This window comes from Rhodamnia argentea, chromosome 2 (assembly GCF_020921035.1).
Source record: "Rhodamnia argentea isolate NSW1041297 chromosome 2, ASM2092103v1, whole genome shotgun sequence".
Lineage (NCBI taxonomy): Eukaryota > Viridiplantae > Streptophyta > Magnoliopsida > Myrtales > Myrtaceae > Rhodamnia > Rhodamnia argentea.
Genome location: NC_063151.1, coordinates 9,351,879 through 9,379,251, shown reverse-complemented (window position 1 = coordinate 9,379,251; position 27,373 = coordinate 9,351,879). Strand labels below are relative to the sequence as shown.

The 27,373-nt window shown below is 40.9% G+C and overlaps 1 protein-coding gene across 7 annotated transcripts; it reads left to right on the top strand.

The window, feature by feature from the left end:
* The first annotated feature begins 942 nt into the window (after window positions 1–942).
* On the top strand, window positions 943–26,989 carry LOC115738566 (O-fucosyltransferase 16-like). 7 transcript variants are annotated; one of them, XM_030671187.2, is made up of 17 exons: window positions 953–1,333; window positions 1,420–1,509; window positions 2,294–2,351; window positions 2,654–2,796; window positions 6,670–6,777; window positions 9,217–9,396; window positions 12,558–12,762; window positions 20,883–21,106; window positions 21,254–21,307; window positions 21,413–21,503; window positions 21,847–21,923; window positions 22,795–22,883; window positions 23,032–23,215; window positions 23,963–24,144; window positions 25,343–25,445; window positions 25,627–25,958; window positions 26,066–26,989. In XM_030671187.2, the coding sequence occupies exons 1-17, from the start codon at window positions 1,139–1,141 to the stop codon at window positions 26,517–26,519; spliced, it is 2,769 nt and encodes a 922-aa protein (XP_030527047.1). In that variant the 5' UTR covers window positions 953–1,138; the 3' UTR covers window positions 26,520–26,989. The 7 variants fall into 7 exon arrangements, 6 of the variants coding, with proteins under 6 accessions (XP_030527050.1, XP_030527048.1, XP_030527047.1 ...); XM_030671189.2 differs by having other exon boundaries at window positions 1,289–1,333; window positions 1,420–1,505; XM_048273872.1 differs by lacking the exon at window positions 953–1,333 and having other exon boundaries at window positions 1,437–1,509; window positions 2,649–2,796.
* Window positions 26,990–27,373: the final 384 nt, after the last annotated feature.

Below are 27,373 nucleotides of genomic sequence, written 5' to 3'. Positions count from 1 at the left end.
TATTGAAATGTAAAAATAAATATCTGGAATCATCATGAGTCATTTTCGCTATTTATTGTGGGGTTTCATCGAACTCTTTTGAGTGAGCAGAAAACCGACACGAGTGACACTTTTGTTTCTATAATGAAAATGCATTGCACTGCCTTGAATTATGTGCATTTTTGGTTCTATGAAATCAAATCTTAGTTTTAAATCATCAAAAACTTAAGAACGAGAGCTTGCTAAACGCTCACGATGGTTATTTTTGTCTTTTTCCAAATTTTTTTAAAACTAGACTAAGTTTAAAGTACATAAACCTAGGCAAATCACAACCAATGAAATCAAGTGTGCAATCAATGAATCATGGAATTGATAAATTACACCATAAACCCTAATGAAGCCCTAAGGGTTTAGAGAAATATGGTTCGAGTTTAATTGCGAAGGTGTTTATGATTTTTTAGAAAAGAACAACATCTATGAAATCTAGGGAATCTAGGCTTGAATTTATGAAAATGAGATCAAACTAGCATAATCTAAACTTCTTCTATTTTTAGGGATTTTCTGAAATTTTTCTTATTTTTTAGAAATTTTCCTAATTTTTTCGATTTTTTTACGTAATATTTTATTATTTTATATATTTTTCTTTGAAAATAAGACATTGTTACGTATTAGGTCGAGGAAAAATTGAGAGAATTGAAAAGGAAAAGTGAGAGATATATGATTTCATTCTGTTTTGTGATTCTCAAAAGTGATTTTTTTTTTTAATCAACTTTTTTTTATTCTTATTTTTGCTTCAAAACTGTTTTTGAGAACAGAATCAGAATCAAAATTATTTACTTTACCAAATAAAATTTTCATTTTTTTTATTTTGAAAAATATAATCAGAAAATCAGAATAATTAACATGCAAGCCTTGTTTTCGGGGAGCAGAAGTGTCCCTGAGATTTTTGTGAACCCTAACACAATGTGAACTTTGACGTGTCCTCTCAAAGCCCCTTTTCACCTTTGGCTCTATTGACCCGGCAGTGAATGGGGTAGGACTTGGCGCGTCCTCATTATCTCACTTCGTATTCATCTTATACTTAAATTTGTTCATCCTCTGTTTTTGCCCGAAATCTGCAATCTTGCGGATCTTGTGAGAGAGGGAGAGAGACTCTGGAATGGCGTCGGAGGCACTGAGCAGGAAGGTGTGGAGTACAGGCGGGCTGAGGCGGTTGGAGGGTGGTGGAGTAAGCGTCAAAAATGGAGATGGACATCGCTTTGGTACTTGCAATTCGATTCACTCACAGGCAAATGCAGGCGAGGAAAGGGTGCGTGCAGCTCCGTCCTCTTCTCCGAGAACGAGCTCGCTCATTGTACGCACTCCCAATCCCGGCGGGTTATTTTTGGGCAATTGCAGTTCGTGATGATTGCGTAATCCTCATTCAAATTTCACTTGCAGCAATCAGGAGAGAGCGCAATTGCGTTTGGATGGACTCGACATTTGCGGGCTGGAGCAGGAGGCAGTAGCGCGATTGGGAATGACCCGTGGGTACAATTTTGAAGAACTCTCTGCCTCGATGGGAACTTTTTCTGGTTCTTTTTGGTCTGTCCACGCCCGGCGCGCTCTTGCGCATGCTTGAGATAGTGATCTAATGCTAGTTTCATTTAGTGCTACTTTAACATGCATTATCGTTCATTTAATTTCCAACTGATAATTGGTTTCGTCTTCTTGTACGTCAAATCTTATAATACAACTGCCATCTTCTTCCTTTTCATGCCATCACCCGTTTGTCCAGCTACATGCGTGGAGATACATATATTTACGGCGCATAAATATTGGAAATGTTTCTTGTGCCTTGAATGGGTTGTATACATCCGATGATTCACCCGAGACGTGGGACGTTACTGTACGATCCTATTCGGCGGTAGCCATCATGAGATATCGTGGAGTCTACCTTCCCCATCATGAACCCCTAAGTTGAGTTTGAAGTCCCAAGGTTCAGACAAAGTAGTTTAATAACTTTACTCAGGTCCAAGATACATATAGTTACTGTGCATAAAGATTGGAAATTTTTCGTGTGCCTTGAATGGGTTACTGAGCTAGCACTATATACATCCATTGGGTGCTTTTCTTTTTTCTGTGTTGTGTGCGGGATGGGTGGACGAGACAAATGGGGAATTCCTCCAACCTGCTAATTTCCTGTTGTGCTTTCCTTTCTATGTGAATCTTGTGCTATGCTGGAGTGCTGGTCTTAAATTGGCTATATCACATGTGCGTGCCTTCTGACATATTTAGTGTACACGCTCCTGCTTAATGGTGAGTGCCTTCACAGGGTCGGAAGAACATCACTGACAAGGAGTATATGTATAGAAGTTATGCAACATTGGGAGGTAATTATTTAGCATCATAATTGTCATGAAAGATTAAATTGCATGTTCTGTTTGGGCTCTCTTCGATACAGTAGAATTCTTGAGGCATATCAGTGTTGTCTACGGCTATCACCTTTTATAGTTGTGTGCTATTCTTTCTCCTACATTAATCCCGGTTCCCTCCTTTATGTCTTGGCTGGGTGGGGCCATGGGATGGCTTGTTGGTCTTTTATCTAAACTGTGTGCACATGGCAATGCTATGTGGTCTGAGCTATTGTAGAAACATTGACAGTTTTTTCCTTTTCCTTTTTTTTCAAGTGCAGCTGATCAATGTTTCGGGCATCGAATTGTTGATGCACTACGTTTGGGTGAGAGAACCAGAGCTTCCAATCTTCTTTTGTATCTTGGCTGTGGGAACCAATCACTACATATCCTTGATTATTGTGCCAGATCATCAGACGCTTCGGTAAGATGAGATTATATGTTGTTGCTCTACTAGATGCAAAAGTTTCTGTCTTGCCTAGAAGAATGTTCATCCGTGCCCCGCAGCATTTATAACGCAGATTACAGGATCATCCAACTGTGGCTGTCATAGAGTTGCTTTTGCCTAAGATTGATGAACAACAAACAGGCACACAACACAACAAGAAGCAAGCCATAACCCATAAAGTGGCATGAGATCTGCCATTATGCTCAATCTTTTGTTAGATCCTCTGTGAGATTCTGGATGTTCCGTATCTTTTCGTCTCGTCTCCGTCTATGTCCTTCTAGGCCTTCCCCTACTCTTCTATTTATGTATCCAATCCTTGCCACAACGCCTTAGTAGGGCATCTGAAGGCCTTCGTTCAATATCACCAAGCCATTTAAGACAGACTTTCTCATCTTTTCCTCAAGTGGAGTGACTACTTTTTCTCTAGCAGCTTCGTTTTCAATCTTATCTCTGCTTGTGTGCAAGCACATCCAAAGAGGCATTCTCATCTCTGCTGACCTAGTTTTGTGCATACTGTTGCCCACCCAACTCTCCATGCTATAAAGCATTGCTGGCCTTATGGCTGTCCCATAGGACGTTTCCTTGAGCTTACGTGTCATTTGGCAGTCACACAAAACCCCAAATGCACCACTTCTTCCTGCCTGTACTCTACAGATGAGATCTCTGTCTTTTTCCTCCTTTTTTTTTTTTTATTGTAGAATGGATCCAAGATATGAGAAATGTTCACTCCTTGGCACTTTTTAAACTCCAATTTTCACCATGGGGTTGTTTGAACTTCTGCCATTGCTAAAGTTGCACTCCATATGTTTTGTCTTAGTCCGATTGAGTTGAAAACTTCTAGATTCTAAGTTTCCCTCCAAAGTTTGAGATTCTGGTTAACCCTGACGTGGGTTTCATGTACCAGCACTATGCCATCTGCAAAAGGCATACATCAAGGACTGTCATGCATCTATCTTGTCAGCTTATCAATTGAGGCAAGAAGATCAAGGACCAGAGCAAAGTCTGAATGTAAACCTAGAGTACAGCGAATTCTTTTGTTTCCCCTATGTTTGTCCTAACGAATGTGACAGCTCCACGCAGTTATCCTTTCTTGTTTGTATGTGGCCAATGCGTGCCCCTTTCATTTTGAGAACTATCCAAAGAATCTCCCTTGGTACTCTATCATATGCTTTTTCCAAAAATATGAACACCAAATGCAGCTCCTTCCATTTATTCTTATAGCTCTCCATTACTCTTCGTGATAGTTAAATAGCCTCGATAATTGATCTAGCTGTCATGAAACCAAATTGGTTTAGCTGAAATACGAGTCTCTTGCCTCAACCTGAGCTGGATTACGCTTTCCCGAAGCTTCATGGTATGACTCATTAGCTTAACCCCTCTATGGTTGGCACAATTCTGAATGCCACCTTTCTTATTGTGGATAGGCACCTAAGTATATTTTTCTCCGTTCATCCGGCATTTGGTTGGATCTTAAAGAAAATTCCTTTTAAAAGTGTTGTTAGCCAAGATACGCCAATCTCTCCTAGAAAACTTTTCAGATTTCTATTGGTATACTATAAGGCCCACCCCTTTTCCATTCTTCATCTTCGTCAAAGCTCTAGACATTCCGTCCTTGTGCATCAGTAGAAAGAGTAGTTTCTGCGTTCTTCTGAATTACTCAACTCTTCGGGTGAAGTTTTCTCTCTCATATCTTTCATTGAAGAGTTCATGGAAATAATTTCCGCAGCCGCCTTTGACAACATCTTCCTTCTAGGAGGACCTTCTCATTTCTATCCTTGATGCACCTCACCTGGTTTTGAACTCTTGTTTTCCTCACTCTCGAGCCAATTTTCTTATATCTCTTTCCCCTCCTTTGGTGTCTAGCCCTTTAGAAAGGTCATCACAAGTGGCTAGTTTTGCTTCACTTCAGACTTTCTTCTTCCCCTTCTTTTCTAATTTCTACTTTGCTATGTTTACCTCACTTTTGTCCTTGTGCATGACTTTGTGGCATTCCTTCTTAACCTTAATCTTTTGTTGTATCTCCTCTGTCTACCATCAAGACTCCTGGTGTGGTGCACAACCCCCGGAATCCCCAAGGACCGCCTTTGCCACTCTCTGAATGCAACTAGCCCAAGAATTCCAAATCTGATTTGAGTCCCGTCTATCCTCCCATGCACACTGGCTGATAACTCTTCTTTGAACAGGGATTCTTGTTTTTCGGATAGATCCCGCCGTCCGATTCTTGGCCCTTCACCGGCTTGTTTCTCTGCTTTCCTCTTTTAATGTAGACATCAAGTACCATTAATCGATGTTGGATAGTTAAGCTTCCTCCTTGAACAACTTTGCAATTTTTGTAACTTATTTGAACATTTCTCTTTATCAAATAGTAAGGGTCTGTTTGGTAACATTTCTGTTCCAAAAAAGTGATTTTGATTATAACCAAATTTTTTTTGTTCCGTTCCCTGGATGAGGTTTAGGTAATCAGAACGCGTTTAGTAACTACATAAAATTTCTATTCCCCGAATAGAAACTCGCTTGATAGCTGCACAAAATTTCTGTTTTGGAAAATAATTTCTCTTCCTAATTTGTCATTTAAATCAAATAATTACATAATAACATTTGATGACTTTCCTCAGATTCCACAATTGTGATCCTCTTGCACCATGACATCTTTTTGGCCAAAATAGGAATGCTTCAAATTTGTTTCTTGGAAGGATAATAAGCTAAAATTGTTGTTTTCTTATGCCTCTCTTGAGGCCGTGCATATGCCAAGGATGAAAGAGGTGACTCTGATTATTTTTTATTGGTTAGAATGAATAAAATCCATATTTGCCGCATAGGCCGCTCGGTTTTACCCTTGGATACCATGCGGATGGTCACCGATACAAACATGGTATTCGACAACAAATCAAGCAACGCTTAGGAAAAATCGAAATGAAAAATCACAAAAAACAGGATTGGCCAGTTAAATGGACCCATTTCCTACTTTTTGAGACTTTTTTGGAATTTTTGGGATTTTTTGGAAAGATTTGCCCATGAGGGATAAAATCATCATTTGGGAGAAATCGTCAAAAATAGGATTGGCCAATTGAAATGACCCATTTCCTCCTGTATAGAAACTAATTACAAGATCTCGTGGCTTGCCATGTTCTTGATAGCAAACATCCCATCCCGACTCTTTTAACATCTGCCATGTCTTCCTTCAAGGTCTTATCAACAGTGATTCTGACTTTTGTAAACATGTCTACATCTTCAAGATAGAGGGGGGGAGAATCTATAGTGACCACATGTTTATATAACAGCTTAATGAAAGAGTACATAAGATGCGCAATCAGTTCTCTTGCCCCCTTGGAGCATGCACAATATGGGATACACTGTGCCAATGTGTATCATTGGTCCAATATCTCATCTCTGTATGGGGTTTCCAACTTAAACTGAAAAGAAGTTTCCTTAATCTAAATAAAGCCCCTGAAACTGATCATAGCATTAGGATAGCCTTTCTTAGTCAGATCTTATGAACTTCAATCTGTTGATTTAGGCTGCTTCTGGCATTTTGAAATGGAAAAGATTATTGATTTTGTGGGCAGAATTTTGATTTTTGCTACTTTATCATAAGTATATATTGAACAATTATCTTTATAAGATAAGGTATTACAGATGTGGGTTTTAGTTTATGCTCACAAATTTATTATTGATTTCGTTATCCCATTCGATGGTATGCACCAGAGACTTCATTTTTCCTCTTTCAGTTGATGCTAGGCGTGATCTATTGTCAAGTCAGTGTAGACATAACTAGCTGCAACTGTACTTCATCTCAATCAAGCAAGCCTTTGGGTTGTTGAGCTGATGTGGCGTTTGATGTTTATGCAGTTTGCTATGGAAACTTGGAAGTTGATTAATGAGAAGAAGATCAGCATGGATGAAAGATGCCACGTTCTTACTTTGCAGGCACTTTGTAGAGGTGGTTGCTTGGCAGTGGTATTATCTTTTTCTATGAGCTCTGGATAAAAGTCATGAGAATTTTCTTTCACAAATGATCCATAGTGGATAATTAGCTTATTGCTTATTAAGGAAGTTAAACATGGTCACTGAAGTTTCTTCTCTTCTATTTTTGAAGTTTGTAGATTTTACTCACTGTATAGCTATAAATCACACCAACTTCTAGGTCGCATACTCTGGAAAATCACTTAAGCCTTTTACATACTTTCCTTATTAGGACTAAAGAGATTCATTGTTAAGGCTTCAGAGCCAGCGCTCACCCAAAATTGGTGTTTGTGTACAAAACGAAATACACTTTGAGTTGATCCTGGTGAGAAGCTGAGGATGCATTCTTCAGATCCAAATTGCTTTTAGCTAAGATTGATTTCCATGATTCTTCATTATTATATTGAGACACAAATTTTTTTGGGAATGTTAAAAACTTTCTCATGTCATGAATCTCTTTGATTAGAATGTAAATAGTGTACTGTTACTGGCCATTGCAATTTCCCTCCCAAATTGCTACTAAAAGGAATTGACGGAACCTACAACATCTTTGCACCTTTTAGATATTTATCTCTGCTTCCAGCTAAGGAGGTGGAAGATGTAGAACACAGAACTAAAAGGGGAAGGTTGGGGAAGAGAGATCTTTTGGATTATCTTTGGATTGAAGGATATTGTAATATACCTAAATTTTCCTTCAATCATCTAAACTTACTGTTTAGTTAACTGTTAAAATAGATCCAGGGATCTTTAGTAGTTAGTAGGTGGTCATAAACAAGAAAGTCAGGGTTCTGTTCACTTCTTGCTCGCCTGCCATTATTCTTGGAATCTCCATCAGCTTTCCATGTCGTTGTTGACAGCTGTCCTTCTGGTGTCATTGCGAGCTCATTCTCCACCTTTGTCACTGGCTAGCACATCCAGTCTGTTTTTAGTGTTCATTTCTGTTAAGGTTCTGTCATTCTTAGCCCATTCCATGCCTCACCCTTCTCATCCTTTGTCCTTCTCCAGCATTGCCATCAGTTTTGCTCCTCCATATATAAGTGAAGCTCTCTGGTCTTGTGGGTTTGCTGGTTTGGTTTTAGGTTTGTGTTATTTTTAATTTCCTCATGAGCCAAAAAGGAAAAGGAAAAAAAAAAGCTATGGAGCAAAATTTCCCAACGTTGGTCATTTGCCTCAACGACCTCTACTGTGAATGTCTTCTATTGCGAGTGTTATTGATGAGCAAAGTCGCCATCAAGTTTCCAAGGCAACTGTGAGTGCCAGAGTAAAGCACACCTTAGTTGGGCAGCGGCAATCAAGCACCATGGGGTGATGAATTCATGAAGTTAGGTTCTCACACGTTTTGGTCTTCATTTTTTGAGGAAGAGAAAGGTGTCAACTTTCTCGTCTCCATTTGTCTCTTCAGCGCTTCTGTCAAATTTGACGATGTGGGCTACTTTCAGTTTGTTGTGTAATGCTTGGCTTGCACAATAATTATTGTCTTAAATCTGGTTTGATGAATCTACATCCGTAATCTAGAGTGAGGTCCAGCTTACACAGCGCTTTAGTCACAGACTATGGAATGAAGTTGCACCTGTCATAAATTAGCTAAATGCTCTAGCCTGAGGGGAAGTGTTGAATTATATGTAGGGATATTAGTTAATAGTTAGTAGGTGGTAATAAATAAGAAATTATGGTTTTGTTAGGGTCTTCCATGCTCTATAAATAGAGCCATCTTATGTACTCTTTCATCTATCTATTAATTGAAGATGTAGACTTCATTGATTATATCTCTCCCTCTCTCTTGAAGATCCTATAATATTCACATTAGCAGGGCTATGTCCAAGCTCTTTGGGACCATTAGTGGGGTTGACTTTATATTTGGACTGAAGCTCAGCCTTTGATTAATAGAACTTTGGAAAAACAATATTCTAAGCTGACAAAGGTGTATTAAGTAGGAACTGTTAGGACAAGTAGAGTTGCCAGGCTTTTTCATGCAAATTTGTTGAAGTGCTCTGACATTTAATGACATTGATAACTTCTGTGGATGGATTAACATGTCTTCCTGATTAAGTTAGCGGAAAATATGCTCTTTGCTGCAGAAATCATGTTGACCGTATCTTAGCAAGCTCAAAAACCACAGGACACTGGTACAGCTTATCCCTGGAGGAGACTTAACTCTGGTTCTCTGTTGATGAAGAATTCTGCCATTTTGGGCCATAACTTTCTTTTTTTGGTCAACAAACTTGGGACCATAACTTAAGTCCTTTAAAGGTTTGGAATCTTGGTATTGAAAATAAATGAGTTCCCCTAGGTTGAGGTTTATATTCTCGTTCTTTGTGGTGAGTGATAGTCGTGTAGCGATTGTAGTTTATAACATGATCATATTTATTTTATTTGGTAGGGTACTCATTCATATCTGAGCGCTCACCTGGTGCACTCTTGCACATTATTCAGGGACTTAATTTACTAGCTAATCTCGGAGAAAGTCATCACGTGACTCATTTATTGGATGTGTATAATTATTTCCTGAGGGCCTGTGTTGACGTGCGAAGTGAGCTATACGCCGATTGCTTAGATCTGATGGAGCACCGGTTTGTGGGGAAGAATGAAGCAACTTATTTGGAACTGCTCGAGGTATGATGTGGAGATGATTTTGTCTCTGGCTAGTGTTTACCCTTCGTTGTACTTTTGCCTTTCTGAAGAGTGCATTGAATTTTTCGCACCTTCGATGTAATTGCAGGAAAGTACCAAATGTAAGTATTCTTATTCTGAAAATATGTGAGGGAGAGAAGGGGAGGGGGGGCGGGGGCGCTTGAGCATTGAGTGAAATGCATTTTCTCACCTATGCTTTGAAGAGAATCCTAAACTGATGCCATACTAAGAATTAAAATCCAGTTCCGGTTCTGAACAAGCGCCACTTTGACTACTTTTCTCCAAGTATAAGTTCATGTCATACTTGTCTTTTGCTCATAAAAATTTCCCTGCCTGTTTTAGTGTAGTAGTCCTTTCTTTTATGTCTCCTTGTCAATGCTCTCCGGGGTGTCAGAATTGAACCAAAAAACCGAACTGACCCAAATCAAAATTTTGTTCCTTTAGGTTTGTTTCGGTTTCTGTTCAGAAAACGAAAAATAACAGTTCTTTTTCCGGTTCGGGCTATTTTGGTTCAGTTCGGTTAGTCAACCGAACTGGAATTCTCAACAAACACTGAACGCCCAACTTAAAATCTCTCTTCTTTCTCATCCCTCTCAAAACTTGGGAACATTCGGCAAGGGAGAACAGGGACTCTTCTCTGGAAAAAATCCTTCGCTGCTGTGCCGTATTCTTCAACATTCAGGAGATCTGGATGGTGGAGAGGATGATGTCAAGGGAAAAAAGGAGGGGGGGGGGGGAGGGGAGGGCTGGGAGGCGCAGAGGTCGGGAAATCTCGTGGACTTGCAGGCTTGCTGGATCTCTGGGGAACAGGAGGAAGAGGAAGAAGGGGGATGTGGGAGAGGGGGAGGTTTGGGGAGGTGGGGGTGGCGGGACGAGGAGGAGGAGGAGGGGGGCCATGGAAATGGTGAGTAGGGGGGGAGGGGAGTGGGAGAGAGGAGATGGGTTTTATAGGTGATCTCTTGGAGGTGAAGGCGAGTGTCATGGTGTTATGGGTCAGTGGAGGGTGTGATTTGGATTGTAGTGGTCTGGAAGAACATGGAATTGATGGTGGAGAGAGAGAGAGAGATATGGTGGGTCGAAAGATGTTCTTTTTTTTTGGGGGGTTTGGAGGGGGGGGGTTGGTTTGGGGGTTTTGTGTGTTCACGAGAGAAATTGGGGTCACTGGTGGTTCCTCTTTTGGTGATGGAATTGGAAGCTCACGGATTCACTGGTCAAAGTTCGTGTCTTTGAGAGAGAGAGAGAGAGAGAGAGAGAGAGAGAGAGAGGGAGGGAGGGAGGGAGGGACGGAGCGAGGAAGGGCGCGAGAAAGAGGGAGAGAGAGAGAGAGAGAGAAAGGTTGCGGGAGTTCTTAAGTTCCATCGTTGTAGGGTATCGGGGTTTCGCCGTAACAAAATTGGTAGATTCGTGTGTGCTTATTCTGCGTACTTCCTTCGTGGCTGTTGCTCGATTTTCCTCGTCATGAGGTGGTCATCGGTTTCATTCAATGCACACATAAAAAGAGGAAAGAAAACTGAAAACCCGCACAAACAAGATTTTCGGTTTGGTTCGTATTCGGTTAGGGCCACGATTTGGTTTGGTTCAGCTGCTCAAGCTATCGGGTCGGTTCGGTTTCCTGAAAACCTGAACCATTGATATCTCTAGCTCTTGGTATGCACTTCTGCAATTATATTGCACAATTGATCTATTTCTGCAGGTTAAAAGGTTGTGTTAAAACGTTCTCACCGCTTTGTCTTTAGATTCATCACATGCTTATAAAGGTACCCTGCAGAAAATCTGAAGTCCAAGAATAAGATTGTTCGACATATAGTACATTTTAACATATTGAGGAGTACTTCTGTCGGTCCTTTTTAGCTCTTGGTGTAGATTTTTTCGTATTTTTGCATGCCCATGCATATGCATCTCTCAATTATTCTCTCAGTCAAGGTGGCGACAGTTCAGATATTTTTTACTCGGGAGATGTGTTGCATACTTCAAAACTTTTGACTAATCTCCTTAAGAACAGCCGACCAGTTCAGTTGTTTTTTACTGGAGAGATGGGTAGTGTAGCATACTCCAAAGTTTCTGATGAACTTGTCTGGGGCAACTATTTTTGTTGAGTGATATATGCTATCATGGAATTAGTGTTAATCAGAAAACCAATCTGATAAGGAACATGTAACCAGCGACTGATTTATGCAGGGGCAGGGGGACCTTTCCCCACCAAGTTTTCTAGATAATTGACTTATGGGCAAAAAAGAGAGAGTTAAAGAGTGAACTGTTAAAGCATTTTAGATTTTGTGAATGTCTGGCTCCTCCAAGATCAATTGACCAATGTCTTTGAATGAGAGCCCCATTAATGGTGTCAAGGACATGTGACCTTGAACCTATTCCATATTTTCTTGATCCTTGATTCATATATTCTCCAATATGGCTGATTTGTTTTACTTATCCACTAAAATGTATACATATTTGGCCCTCTTTTATCTTTTATTCTGTTAATAGACTCAAGGTATATTGAACAGCATAGATACTTTGTAATTGGATTTGTTTTATTGTTCTATGGTGACGTCCTATACCACCAGGCCAAATGCCTGGTGTGTATAAACTTTTACAAATTTTAATCATAAACATAGCATTCTTTTTTAATTAAGACAGGAAGACTGATGCCAGAAAGAGTGCATTTCCATAACTTGTTAGTGGAAAATAAAGTTACATCTCTTGTACCATCCTAGAAGCGCAAAGTACATACCGTTTTTCTTTTGTAATGTCGAAGACAATGCAAAAGGTGAGTGCAAAGAACAAATCGTGAACCACAGGCCGAGTTCAAATATAGAAACATGGATTGCTGGGCTCTTGAGTTTATGAACCACGCCATGTGGCTGTCAGATTTAGAAGCATTTTTCACCTTGCCAAAAATAAAGTATTAGTTTCTGTCACTGTCTAGGCATTTGCTTGATTTACCCATTTCTTGCGATTCATTTGCAGTTGGTGGTTTTATTTTATCTTGACATATAAGCATCATTGATATCTGGAAAGATTCCTTTTGTTCACAGTTTTCTGTGCACATACTAAATTTCTGCCTTGACTTTAATTCATTCTGTGGATAGGTTAAACAAATTGCTGCTCTTCTGTAATTATTTCTGATGGTTGTTTCCTCCTCTCAGATTGCTGTGTGGAAGCAAAGTCTTTCTGCAGTGCGTCATATTTGGATGGACTATAGCAAGCACTACAATTTGGACCTTCCTTCATTAAGAAAGTTTATTTGGTCTTTTACAAGGTTAAGAGATCTAAAATCTGCGTATGAAAGTCTGCAACTTATGGTAGCTTTGGCTACTGAAGGTACTTTATCTAATAGATATACAGAGAGAGGTTTGCATTCTCCGAAGCTAGATATTCCAATACCTTCCCTGAGTGAACTACGGTTGGAGAGATCTGACAAGGAAGAAACTGAACATATATGTGACAAAAAGGATGGTCTTTCCAATAACATGGGGCTATGCACTACTCATGGTCCTAGAAATGAAGTCACGTGCGTTGGAATCAACAAACCAAATCCTAAATATTTTGCATTTAGGAATGTGCTGAGCCAGTCATTCACTGAGGTGATATGTAGCTGTGCACTAACAAGCAACCATAGCTTGGCGGAACAGTTATTTCAACAGGTAGTAGGATCTATTTAGGAAGATCTCCTCTTTTTATTGTGTATAAAAGCTGATAGAAGTTGCTTATGATAGATTTGTACTTTGAATGCTCTGTTTAGATGATGAGTCGCATGGAAGTGTTCATATGATAACTCTTATCTGTCAAGAAAATCTCCAAGTGTAATGGGGCCCTTTTTGTTGATTGACATGTGAATTTAGTTATATGATTTTGTATCCCGGTTAATTAATCTTGTGGTGGCAGAAATTGTAACCTTGGATGAGGCCCTCAATTGTGCTTGGGCTTTTAGTTTTATGGATTTTTTATTTTATTTTATGCAGTATTTTATTCTGTGTCAATGAGAGTAAAAGGTACTGAGAGAAGGTTACTGTATCTGTCTAGATGCAAAACCTAGGGTTGCAACCATCAAGCCGCACATACGATGGATTTATCAGAGCGATTGTTACTGAAAGAGGTTTCACTGATGGTTTGGAACTGGTGAGTATCGGTTACTCGCGAACTTGCTATTGGCACTCCATTTGCATTGCTTTCATCCAATTACTTTTAATTCCGCTATCAAAGATGTTCTTGGAAACAAAACTTTTTGTCCTTGCAGTTGAAAATAATGCAAAAGCAGAAACTGAAGCCATTTGACTCTACCCTAGCAACCATTTCAGTGAAGTGCAGTGAAGCCTTAGAACTGGATTTTGCTGAGGCTCTATTGTTTCAAATTTCTGAACGTCCGCATCCCTATCCTTTTAATGTTTTCCTTGCAGCATGTAATGCAGTGGTGAGTAGGTATATTCAGACATTGGCTGTTTATTAGGAGATTTTTTGTGTGGATGGATTGCAGCGTTTTTTGTTCCTGATATCTTTTAATATTGAAAGAAGAATGATTTATATGGCCAGTTCTTTGTTTTTTAGTGTGAAGGGTTCCCGACCCGGTCTTAGCTTAAGAGTACAACTTGGGCGGGAATATATACGGGCTAATGGTGTGGAACCTTGAATATCTCTTTTTTTTTTGGGGGTAAGCTGAGGAGAGTAAGAAGATGTTCGCAATCTTACTAAAGGAAGATGATGAGTCACCATCTACTTTGTACACGATTGTTGAGCACTTCTTATTTATGGTACACTGAATAGTTTCAACTCAGTGATACACATTTTATTAGATTTGGAAGATATATAACAAAGATATTATTACTAATATTTCTATCATTCAGGTCAGAAATGCTTGGGAAGAAAGTACTTGCTGGTTCCCAAGTTCCACTAATCACCTTAATAAATCATCTTATTAGTATGAAATTGAAGGTTACCGTTACGTCACCAGCAATTCCAGTTAATAGGGGTTCTCAGGCTTATTTGACAGATATGAGATATTGACATTCCAGTGCACACAACTTGCTGTGGTTTTGGTGCCTTTTATGGTATACATATAACCATGAAGAAGATTTCTAGCGTTGATAAGTACAGTGAGATGAAAACAAAGATTTCTAGGGTAAAAAAGTGCTGCTTATGTGGGATGCTGGTTTTCAGTAAGAAGTGACAAATTGCTTTTCTCTGCACATTACCGTCACAGTTTGAATGTATTAGAAGAGAAACCTTGAACTGTGGGATCAATAATGCAACCGGAGTATTAGGTTTGTGGGGGCAAGCAAAAGATCTTACCTGAAGTTTCAGGAGTTTAATATATAAATTGTTGCGGCCATATAGCAGGGGCCACCACCAGTCCTGCAAGGTCTGCTAGTGAAGTTATTATTGAGGATGACCTTTGAGAGTTTGCTGGATGTTCAGTTTTTCTTTTATCAGATAGTAGTTTTTTCATTATTCTTATTTTTTTTTTGGAAACTATTAATCTCAAAGTTCACTTGCACATTATTTCCCTATACAGTATAAAAGACATATGGTTTGCACCGTGCAGGATCAACCCGAGCGTGCAGTTCATATATTGGCAAAAATGAAACAAATACAACTTCAACCAAATATCCAGACGTATGAGCTGCTGTTTTCATTATTTGGTACTGTGAATGCTCCGTATGAAGAGGGAAATATGTTGTCACAGGTAGAAGCTGCAAAAAGGATAGAAGTTATAGAAATGGATATGGCCAAAAATGGCGTCGAGCATAGCCTTATCTCATTAAAAAATCTGGTATTTCTCTTGCCATATATACAGTCAGTTACTTTACACTGGCACTGAGAAAGACTTGAACTAATTTGAGTATTGTTGGAAGCATACTCGTATTTTCAAAACACTATCTGGAGGTTGTGCTTGGTTTGAAGCATGCTCATGGCTAGATGCGGTATTGCTTCTCTTGAATGACCATGGATAGGCATTTAGGTTGTTAATTTTGAACTGCTACGCCTCGATCAAGCCAGTTCTCTTGGCAGTTACTGTTGTGAGGCTTCAACATGGGTTTCATGCGGATCTGAAATGCTGCCTTTGTTTGAGAATTCTTTTTATTGGGAGTACATGCAATTCTTATTATGCATGCAGTGCTGCTATTTTTACTCAGATTGAATCCCTGTAGATGCAGTTAGGAAATTGGACGATCTTTTGAAATTCAGTTATATGAAGATGGTTCTCTCCATTAGATGATTTTAATTTTGCCACTTTATATCCTAAGCATTCGAGCTAGAAACTCACTCTTTTCTTTCCACATGTTTGCAATGGCATTAATATGTTTCTGATTTTTTTCAGCTGGCAGCTCTAGGACAAGAGGGAATGATAGAAAAGATGCTACGTGTGGCAGAAAGCCGTTTTCTTTGCAATGGGACTTATGTGGAAGCACCATTATACAACGCAGTGTTGCACTCCTTGGTTGCGGCTAAAGAAGTAAGTGCTAATTTACCTGCTATGATCATTGTGGTATGTTGTCCCATTGAACTGTGGTTCCTTTGAATTTTCTCTAGGTCCTAATGATCTTTCTGCCCATGTTGTAGAGCCGCAAAGCAGTGGACATGTTTAAGAATATGAAGCAGTGCAGTTTTTCGCTGGATCCTGCAGCATACTGTATAATGATTGATTGTTGTAGCATAATACAATGTTACAGGTCTGCTTGTGCACTTGTTTCCATGATGATTCGTGATGGATTTTATCCCGGAACAATGACTTACACAGCCCTTATAAAGGTGAAACTAAATGATCTCAACCTTCATAGTTCTTTTCCTGCCAAAATCGTGCCTCGGTCACCCCTCCTCCCTTTGTTCCCCCCTAAACATCTAGTTTCTGGCTTTGGCAATGTATGCTTACTAGGTTCTTTCTTTCAGGTTTTGCTGGTCTGTGAAAACTATGATGAAGCTTTAAATCTTCTTGATCAAGCCAAAGCAGAAAGTGTTCAATTTGATCTCCTATTATTAAACACTTTTCTTCTTAAGGCTTGTGAAAAGGTGTAGCATCTTTATCTCCTTTTCTATCTCTTTCCCTGTGCATGTGCATCTGTCTGTGAATTAGAAAGGATAAAATTGCTTCCTTTCTCTTTCTCAGCCAGTCGACTGAAGATAGTGGGAGAGGGATTGTTGGCACTAAATTTTGGTAAATTTTAAGATAAAAAAGACTTTTTTGATCCATTTTATTAATTATGTTATCAATTATTTGATAATTATTAACCCCAGTCTTTGTATTGTTATTACCATTGGGATCGATATCAATCCGGGACTCAATATCGACTTTATTTCTAAGAAAAAAATTGAAAATTCTTCTGTCAAAATATTTTCTATATGTTAATTTATCCAGATTTATGTTGAGAATATGGCAGTCATAGCCTCTCTTCTCCTCTCTTCTAGAGGCACTCATGCTTTTTGAAGACATGCTTGGAAATGATGTCTGGTCATTAAGTCATCAAGCCTTTTGTTTGCTTTATGTATTTGCATCTGTAGGTTGTATCATAACTGCATGTTGCTACGGGTAAGAAATATCTCGTTGCAGGTGTTCTGCATATGCAATCACACCTGGTAGACTCATATGATGCATCTCTTCCCTGTGCAGTAATGTTCACAATTGAATCACTGATTTGAGTTGAGGGTCTTGAGAATGTTGGCTTCCAAAAGCATTTCTGTGTTACTAGTGAAATAAATTGAGCTTATCCAACCATTTGCAATGGGCCTGGAAGGTAGATATTTTCTTGCACTTTGGCGCAATTATGATTTTCATTCCGAGTTTTTGGTCCCATCTGGCAATGGCAGGTCAATGTTGTGCCAAAACTGCCTCAAATATTTGCCAGCTTGTCATGGGACAGGACTAGTTTTGGCGAACTTAGGGAGAAGAGTTTCACGATGTTTTGTGAGGGATTGGCTGATGGTTAAGCGTTTGGTGGATTCAAGGTGATTTTTTCCAAGGAGGGTCGATTTCGAAACAAGAACTTGAAATCACACGGTAGGTTTAGGTTCCTGGATTGGGAACCGAACTGGGTAGGCTTGGATCCGAAGCGGCCAGTTCGCAGGTCTACCTGTGAACGTGGTTGGATTTTGTTTTTGGTTGTTGAAAGCATGAAAATGACCTGGGAACCTTGGTTTCTTGAAAGTATTGTAATGTCTACCTTTACCACCATCAACACATTCTAGAGGGGACACAGAAAAAAGCCTGAAGAGGGGAAAGGGAGAAAACTTGTAAGCTGGGCGAGCTTGGGGGGAGGGAGAGAGAGTGATGGAATGTTGTAGACGTATTGGTTGATCTTAGGCAATGAGAGATATATAAGTTTGCTTCGTGATCTTTGCTTGCTCATTGCTGCAAGTTTGTGACATAGCTGCCGAGAGAGATGTGCATGGGATTGTGACCGACTGGTTTATGCGCACTCTCCCGGATTGTGGTCACGGTTCGATTCTGCATGCATGAAAGACTCTTCTTTTTTAAGTAGACTGATTTACTCTTGGAACTGGCCTGATTTTCCTGTTTGCCGGGGTTTCATGGGAGGAACCGAGAACTAAACCAGTCTAAGCCGGTTCTTGGCTGGGACTCAACCAGGCTGATTCCCGGGTTGAAGTGGATCCAGGTCTCCCTTTAGCTTAGAGACAACAGATTCTATTTTCAAATTACATCTCGCGAAGTAGCTATGGGAACACATCCGTCATCCTATGGATGGAGCGTTAAACAATACACATGCATGGATTGGTTTGCATACATCTCAAGGGATTAGTCGAGCCGAACAATTATGATATTCCATGTCATATTAGGGGGGACAAAATAAAAACTTGCTATATCTTGATCCATTTTGATTCCGTTAGAATATCGGAAGGTTTGGAGCACAAGTTGAGAGCCATAATACATTCCAAAGGAAGAATTTCCCATTCTTAGAAAGCTTGGCTCCTTTTGGGTCCAATTCTTGATTTTGTGCTTTATGGAGCTTGTAGATTTGCATATCAGAGAAAGAAGGTAGAGAGGAAAAACCTAGACTGGAGGTATTGTCAGAAATGGCTCTGGCATGACCTGGATGGATTTGAAGCCGAAAAGTTCATCTACAGATTGAGTGGTAAAATTGTTCTCCTTACAATTTAACCAAAAGAAATGTCGGCGGCAACTGGCTGAAGCACTGGGGATATTATAGGATATATCGAGTTTGTGGTGCCTAGTGGGTAATTGTCATGATGTTTTATTGCAAAATGAATGGCACAAGTTGACCACAGGAGTGCTGCTTTGCTTCTTTCTTAGTTGTGTCTGTATAGACATTGACGTTGTTACACAGAAAGCCTTGCTTATAAGCCACTGAGAAAGTCAAATGCGCATTCCTTAGTCATATTGGGGTTTGTTTTATCATGAGCACATTGTATTTAAAGCTCTCTGCTTCTCTAGAACTCGTACAAATTACTAAGTTGATCTCGTGTTACAGGGAAGACTTGACATACTTGAGCACATTATTGAGCAGATGCATCAAGAGAAAATTCAGCCTGACCCATCATGCTGCTGCTATGTCTACACTGCATATGTGAACAATGGATTTCACAGCACAGCCATCGAGGCATTGCGAGTATTGAGCATGCAAATTATTTGTCAAGCGGATAACCCTCCTCATGAAATGAAGGCTGAATATGAGGATTTTATCTTCAGTGAAGACCCAGATGCTGAGTCTTATTTAACTCGCTTTTTTGAACATAATCAGGATGATCTTGCCTTTGCCCTGTTGATCTTGAGATGGTGTGCCATCGAAGGGATGCCGATCGATTGGTTACCTGAGCAAAGCCCATGGGCTCAAAGGCTTGCGAGATGTACACAAGAATGAGATATTTTTGCTGCTCAGCTTAAGGAGTTCTCAAATTCGTTGTCCGTGTTATGACTACTCGGGCAGAAGATGGGAGCATTCTAATGAATCACCCTGGTACTTCAGCAAACTTTCTCGGTTCTCATATTTGTTCTCAAGCTGCTCGCAATAACCTTCCTGTATAAATTTCAGATTACAGCTCTGAATTGGTTACTATGATGTTGGCGAAAATTGGTTGCTATGGGAATGAAGTTGGAGAGGATCATCTTGAAATCACAAGGGAAGTTGTTCCTGTAATTGAAGATTCGTATCACCTAGGTGGTGCAAGGTATTTGTTCGGGACTGTCCGCGAGTTACCCACAGTTCCCCCAGATGTTTTCCAAGGGCAGGAGGATTTTGTAAAACTGTGCCATCAGTTATATTTCTTCTTTTGGTTGCCTAAGATCCATGCACCATTTGCATCAAACTCGAGGGCTCGGCGCCCCAGAGCAATAAATGTATCAGGTTCGATGTTTGATCAATTGAGGCCGTGTTAGAAGGGGACTTCTCCTCAACTTCTTTTTTTTTTTTTCCAGTGAACGTATACAGTGCAACCAGTTCTGCTCTTTCACACCTGCCATGCAGATAGCCCGGAGGTAAAATTCTGCCCAAGATTTGATAGAAAGGGTGGCTGCACCGGGTTACATGTGCTGTATGTGGAACGCTAATTCAAGGCATGCAGTCCTGGAGATTTTTGAGGCGTTTGGCTGAAATGTTGATTGACAAAAGAGCGGCGGCGGTTTCATCAATGGTGGTGAATTCTTTTCACCTTTCCGTCGGTTGCCGTTGAAGGGAGGCATTTTCCGGGTCAGTATACTTTGCATGTATACTTTGCTTAGGATGGGCGGCGCGTGCGCGAATCTGTATCAATGCAGGTCCTTAAATTAGCGGAAATCAGCTCGTAGTCACGCGAGATTTGTTATGAATCATTCAGCGTCCCTAACGGTTAAAGGTAGGTTGTTCATTGAATGAATCCATTGAACATTGGGCAAGTGCTTCTCAAAGTTGATCTGAAGCTCAAACAAAACCGGGACCCGGAAAACAGCTGTTCTATACAACGTTTCTGTTCCTATTAAGTGACCACCACCGGCTTCCAACAATGGGTTTGGTGGTAATCAAAACGAACACTTGGGAATTTATTTTTTTTTTCGAGGAAAAAATTGTCTCGGGAAAATTGTCTCATGGATAATCGTACGCGGATCTCAAATCTCGAACGCCAGATCTTCACCGAGCCAACTTGAGAACATCGGGACGCACCGGCTTAACTATCGTCGTGACACCCTGCCACACTGGCGCAGCCGAGAAGCTTTTCGTTGGGGATTAACACATTAACCCCCTCGCATCAAGTCTAATCACCCTCCTCCTCCTCCTCCTCCATCCCATTACAGGCTCGCGGAGGGAGAAAAAGACCAGAGATTTCCGAACCTCCCTCCTCCGCCATCGCCACGACCACCACCTCCGCCTTCTCCGCCTGCCGAGAGCGTTGCCGAGTGTCAGCTGAAAGCCAGTCTTGAGATCGTCTCGCCGGAGATCGGCCTCGCTCCCCTCCCACCCTCCCATCGCTGCTCTGGAGCTTGACGCCCTTCGCGTGAATCTGAGGCTGTTGCATTGACATCTGGAGAGAGATAGAGAGTGCGGGACGGGGTTCGCCACCGCCACCGCCACCGCCACCGCCGCGCATGGCTTTGCCGCGGCGGCGCCACAACTGGTATCATCGGCTTCGGCGGCTTTCTCCGGTGATAGTCGCCTCCTCCTGCGCTCTCCTCCTCCTTTTCTCTCTCCTTTCGTTCTTCGCTCGTCCTCCTATCGAGGTGGACCGCCGTCGCTCCCATCACCACCGTTCCAAGGTAACGTGTGGCTCCCTCGACGTCGTCTGTAGAGTGCGTGCGTTGTTCGGGGTGTCGCCCTCCGTCTGCCTCCATTTCAGTGAGCGATTAGATGTGCTTGTTTGGATGATTTCCGATCGAATTGACTTGAGAGTGGTTCGATTGCAGATTAGTGATGGAGTCGACAATGGGGCCGCTGCGACTGTGTCGTTTCGTGTGCCGGTGGTGGGTCGTTAGCTTCTCTATTGAACTGACTCCATTTCGCTTTGATTAGTCTTTTTTCTTTCTGAATTCGCTCAACGTTCGCTTCCTGTCATTTCACTCCAGAAGAGTGGAGGCAAACTACAACGGGACATCTGGAGTTCGCGGAATTCTGAGTTCTATTGCGGATGCAGCAATGCGAGCACCAAGTTTGCCAGTGAGTCATCATTCGCAAAACGTCTATGAATTTATCTAGTGTCCTCCGAATACTAGTTTGAATAATCTCGTCAATCTGAGTAGTTAGAATGTACCTGGGAAATGTTTCTAAGATTTTGATCCCCTGTTCGGTTCCAAACTTTGAAACCTTGTTCAGCAGTTGGGATAGACATGCCTCGTGTGCTTTTGCAGTTGATCCTAACTCTTGTTGGCAAGTTGGAAGGTTCCTAAAATGTGCTATGGCTTTTTATACCTTGTCATGAAATCCCTCTTCCTAATTTCCTATGATTCAGTAAAATAGGCATTTATGATGTAATGAATCAGATGTGGTCATTATTGTCTAGGAGCCGCAGCTATTACCCAGCCAAACCGGTACTTGATGATTGCGACTAGCGGAGGCTTGAACCAACAGAGGACTGGAGTAAGTTTATTGATCTTGTACCTTTCATAACAGTCAAAGCTTGCCCACACACTTAATGTTCCATTCATCTTCTGCTTTGAGGGTTTAGTCTGTATGACTGCACAAAACTCACCAAAGAACTTGCTTAGAAGATTTTTGTCCAAATGATTGGAATTAAAATTGGACACTTTCAGATGGCAGATGTAAATGATGCTGTCGATTGATGTCAACTATGATTCTGTTGTCATTTGCTTTTCAGGGGAATTGTATTGACTGTTAAATGTTTTTATTGCGTCACTGAAGAAGCATAGTCTTTCAATTTAACTATAGATATGCATCTTCTTAATCCTTGCTGATTGACATCACATTAAATGAAAGAGTAAGTTCTAACTCGAGCACAACTATTTTGTGCTTCACTCTAATTTTCTGTTCCCTAATCACTGAACTTTACCTTATCCCTGCTAAATTGTTGGCTTTGCACTAGATAAGTTGTTCAAGGGGAACTTGGATTGATGTGCTTTATCTTGGAACATCGAAAAGGAATCTATTGATTCTCTCCCAATTGGTTGGACCGTAGGTGCGATGATTTACTTCACGGGCGAGGTCTAGGGCTGAATATGATGTAGCTTGAGATACTCATTTCTGTTCCATCTACTCAATTGTGATGGATGGCTGCCAGGCATATTTTTTTTCCTTGGACTTGCTCCATATTTCATTTAGCTTTTGGAAGAAGTCACATAGGAAATATCTACCTAAGTTGATATTGTGTTCTAAGTTATGCTGCCATGTTTTCTTTTGTTACAATTTACGCTGCCCATTGTTTTGCTGATGATTTTAGTCATCCCTTGACAGTTAAACACGTTGGACATTCTCCTAATATGTTCTTTTTCAGATTACAGATGCAGTTGTTGCTGCTCGTATTCTGAATGCCACTCTTGTTGTTCCTAAACTCGACCAAAAATCATTCTGGAAGGACGCCAGGTTTGTGTGATTGATTGCATGCACTCCCTTTCTCCATTCAAAATATGCAAGCTCTTGTTGATAGCTGCGATATCTGGAAAGGACAATAGTTTTCTTCAGGTTTTGTTGTTCCATTTAGCTGACCAGTTTTTATCTTCTCGCTGTGCAGTGACTTCTCAGAGATATTTGATGTTGATTGGTTCATCTCATCTCTTGCAAATGATGTGAAAATAATAAAGCAGCTTCCTAAGAAGGGAGGAAAACCTTGGAGCTTCCGCTCCATGCGTGTCCCCAGGAAATGTAGTGAAAGATGCTATCACAATCGTGTACTGCCTGTTCTTTTGAAAAGGCATGTAAGTTCTCTGTTCCAGTCCCTTTTGTTCAGTCAATTTCTTTTTTACTTGTAATTATAGATTCTTTTCCCTTGTTCTGTTCGCTCAATTGATGCTTTTGGTAGAGAGCTCATGATATTTCCAACTTTCCAAAAAAGTTGATGCACATATTCAGCAGAGATTAATTCTTAGTGTCTAATGGCAATGTGAGAAGAAAACTATTTTGGAGACCCATTAGTTGTATGTAAGTTGAATTCATAAAGTGTGTATCCAGGGAGCATGGATTGAATCGCATTTCGATTTGAATCTCTAGAGAACTTATAATTTTGACAGAATCATGAAAGTTTTCAAGCATGCAACAGAACTGACATGGTTGTGGAAGAAGCATCAAACACCTGATGACATGGTAATAGAAATCAAACTCAATTTTCCATTTATTTGATTTTCTCCCTATCTTACCCGATGTGGGGTTTTCACTCTATTTAATCTCTGCTGAATATGATGGAAAATAAAAAGAAAATGAGACCTATGCCATCAAGTTGTTCAGACATTTCATTACTATCGTACATCTGGTTTTAATGGTATCTAGATTGATGGCCACAAAGTGGATAGCTTCATGGGCTTGACTTCTTTTTCCCCTGTTTGGTAAATTAAAATGGATAGAGATGGGTTGGATGAATATGCTTCATCTGTTGGATCTTCTAATTTAAATGACACACATTCTTTATTGTCAGATTGTCACATTTTTGGTATTCATTCTTACAACAGGTTGTGCAGCTCACTAAGTTTGATTACAGACTCTCGAACAAGTTGGATACAGGACTGCAGAAACTACGATGTAGAGTTAACTACCACGCTTTAAAGTTCACCAATCCTATACGCAAGATGGGCGATAAGTTGGTGCAGCGAATGAGAATGAGAAGCAAAAATTTCATTGCCCTGCATTTAAGGTAAACAGATTGTGTTTAATCCTCTTTAAACTCGAATTCAGTGTTTCCAAAACCAGACCGAGCTGGCCAGCTCTACCAGTTCAGCCGGTTACTGGTCAGGCCACCAATCTGGTTCAGCACACTATACGGTCTGGACTAAGAACGAGTCAAGCATTGGACTTGACCCGATTCAACCGATGAACTGGTTTTGGTTTGAACTGGATCTGGGGACATACTGGGGACATCTTTAAAAAACTACTGTTTGGTGGTGGTTGGATAAGGGGTTCAATCATAGCCCTTTCCAACTCCCACCTGACGCTTGACCATTGGGGCACAGCGTTTTTCTTTTGGCAATTTCTAGCGAAAATTATTGGTGTACTATTTAGGTGACTCTTTCAAACATAAAAACAGCCTGCACTGATGGAGCCCGAACCCTCGGCCTTACTTTCCTACAAGGGCACATTTTGCCATCTCAGCCATACCCGGCTTGTGTTAAATTGGCGCATTTTTCATAGACACTACATATTTGACTCTGGAGCGTCTTTAATTAAAGTGACCGGTGATAGTAGCCTAACCAGTTAGATCGGTGGAACCTGATACTGCTAACCTTCAGGTTCAGTATACTGGTAAAATCTTGTGAGGTCCAAGTTTTGCATCCGAAACCTCTTGTCCCTCCCTCTCCTGCTACTCGGCACCTGCCTAGTGTTATGACAATTTAAGTGTACTTCTTAGGTTATTTGTCTTTGTTCCCCTAACTTTGAATCTCCAACCATAATTCTGTGTTTTGTGTTAAAATATGAATTGTACAATGAGTATTGTGTGCTGTTAGGAATGCCTACAGATGAATATATCTACTGCATTGCTTGACCTTGCGCTTCATCTCTAAGTGCCTGAATACCCATAGTGGGTTGTCATATGGCAACCTCTTGTCTTTGTGAGAATTTTCTTTTCCAGGATTGAACGACAATATCTATACCTGTCTGTTGTAGCACTTCATCATATTTTACAGGAAATGATCAAAATTTGACAGTTATGATTTTTAAGTCTCGTAACATAGGCAACATTTTGGGACTTCAGCCACCTGAATTTGATTTGTGTGGCATGTCTATGTGTTGGCATCTGAATATTCTTTTGCTTTTCAAAGGATGACATTGCTTTGGCTGTGGCAATACGTATGTATTTTGGATGATAGCTTGACACAACGAGATTCTTCCCATAGGTTTGAACCTGATATGCTCGCATTCTCTGGCTGCTATTATGGTGGAGGGGAGAAGGAAATCAAAGAACTTGGTGCAATTAGAAAAAGGTGGAAGACTTTACATGTAAGTTTCCTACATCCATGCATTTCTTTTTATATGCTTTGTTTGCAATATGTTAGAGAAGATGGGAGGAACTTGTAAAAATAAAAAAATAAATGATGCTTGTCTGATATTTATCACATTAAACTTTAGTGAACTCCCGGGCATGTCAACTAATTTGCAGATTACGTCAATTAATTTGCAGATTATTAACCCTGATAAAGCAAGGAGACAAGGGAAATGCCCACTCACTCCTGAGGAACTTGGCCTGATGTTGAGGGCCCTTGGATATGGTAGCGATGTGCACATCTATGTGGCATCTGGTGAAATATATGGAGGGGAAGAGACTCTTGCACCTCTGAAGGCCCTCTTCCCCAAATTCTATACCAAAGAAACTTTAGCCAGTAAAAAGGAATTGGAACCATTTTCTTCATTTTCCTCTCGTATGGCTGCACTTGACTTCATTGTTTGTGATGAAAGTGATGTGTTTGCCACCAACAACAATGGAAATATGGCTAGGATATTAGCTGGTCGAAGGTATGCAGAATGCGGTAATTTGTGTTTTGCTGTGTCAAGATGCATGCTTTGTGCACATCTTTCTACTAGGTCTCTCCAAGGTCTGACTCTTTCTGTTGTTACTGCAGGAGGTATTTTGGGCATAAACCTACTATTCGTCCAAATGCTAAGAAACTGTATCGCTTATCCTCAGCCAAGAGTAACATGACTTGGGAAGCATTTGCATCTAAAGTCCGTAGTTATCAGAGAGGCTTCATGGGGGAGCCAATGGAAGTGAGACCCGGTAGAGGCGAGTTTCATGAGAACCCATCCTCCTGCATCTGTGAGGACTCCGAGTCTAAGGCAAAGAGAGATTCAAGCTCGAGAAAAATTGGGAAAGGCAAGGACACCCCCACAAAAGATGAGGACGTTGTAGTCGATGATCAGAACTCGAATGAAGATCCAGAATGGTCTGACCCAGATGATGAGGACAATGGAGATGGCCTTCAAGAGAACAGTCAATTCAATGAGACACTGTTGGACTACGATGCTGATGTTGTCACTTCTGACGAACCTGAGTTGGAAGATATCCTTTCAGACTAGTCACCGCAGTCTTGACCGTGTTAATAGTCTGCAATAGAATCGGACTGACCTTTTTACCAAATTGAGTTCTCTCCCGTTTCCTGGAGAATATGCAGCTCTCTTGCCGACCTGCTCTACCAGATGACCCTGTGTATTAAGATTAGTGCCAGGAATCAGTACATACACCTCGGGACCATTCATAAGAGCGAAGTGATAACGGTCACAAAAAGAGGGCAGGAGACTTTCTCACCTCCAATGGAAGAGATTGAACATTCTCCATCCATTTCCGGGGAGTGCGGTGAAGGGCCCGAATGCGAGTAAAAGGTGATGTGTAGAGGATGTGTCATGAGTAAGGTGGTTTTACAGGATTAACTAGACGGGCTGGGCTGTTCCTCGAATTTTCTTTTCCCTGGAAGTAGGTGTCGGGGAACATTCTATCTCCGAGAGAATGCGGGAAAAAAGCAGCAAATCATAGCCTTCTCCTTGTGACATTTATTTTTCTGTCTGTTTTTTTTTTTTTTTACTTCCCATGCATCAAATGCATTCTTAGGAGTACCGCCGTGCATTGTCGAGATGGCTGTATCAGCTGAATGCGGCTTCTCTCTGGGTACCGCTCGAGTCGTAGTGAATGGTCTCCCATCGTGGGATTGATGGGAGAGGGCACCCCACCATGGCTTGGTGGCATACCCCATCTAGTTCCAGTTGCTGGTGTTTCCTACTCTCCTGTCACATTATTCGCTCCACAACCAAGTGAAATAGCGGCTGCTCCGTCGGTCATATTGGCAGAATAGTGTTCCGTCAGAAGGCTTAGGCCTGTGCCGAGCACAGCTCACCCGCCGTCCAAATCTTGTAGTTCAGGAATATGGAGGAGAATG

Excerpts from the sequence above, each read along its gene's own strand:
- LOC115738566 (XM_030671187.2), top strand. The coding sequence starts at position 1,139 with ATGGCGTCGGAGGCACTGAGCAGGAAGGTGTGGAGTACAGGCGGGCTG. Across the intron at positions 2,352-2,653 it reads AAGTTATGCAACATTGGGAG|CTGATCAATGTTTCGGGCAT; the intron begins GTAATTATTTAG and ends TTTCAAGTGCAG. Across the intron at positions 12,763-20,882 it reads TAATAGATATACAGAGAGAG|AGATAGAGAGTGCGGGACGG; the intron begins GTTTGCATTCTC and ends ACATCTGGAGAG.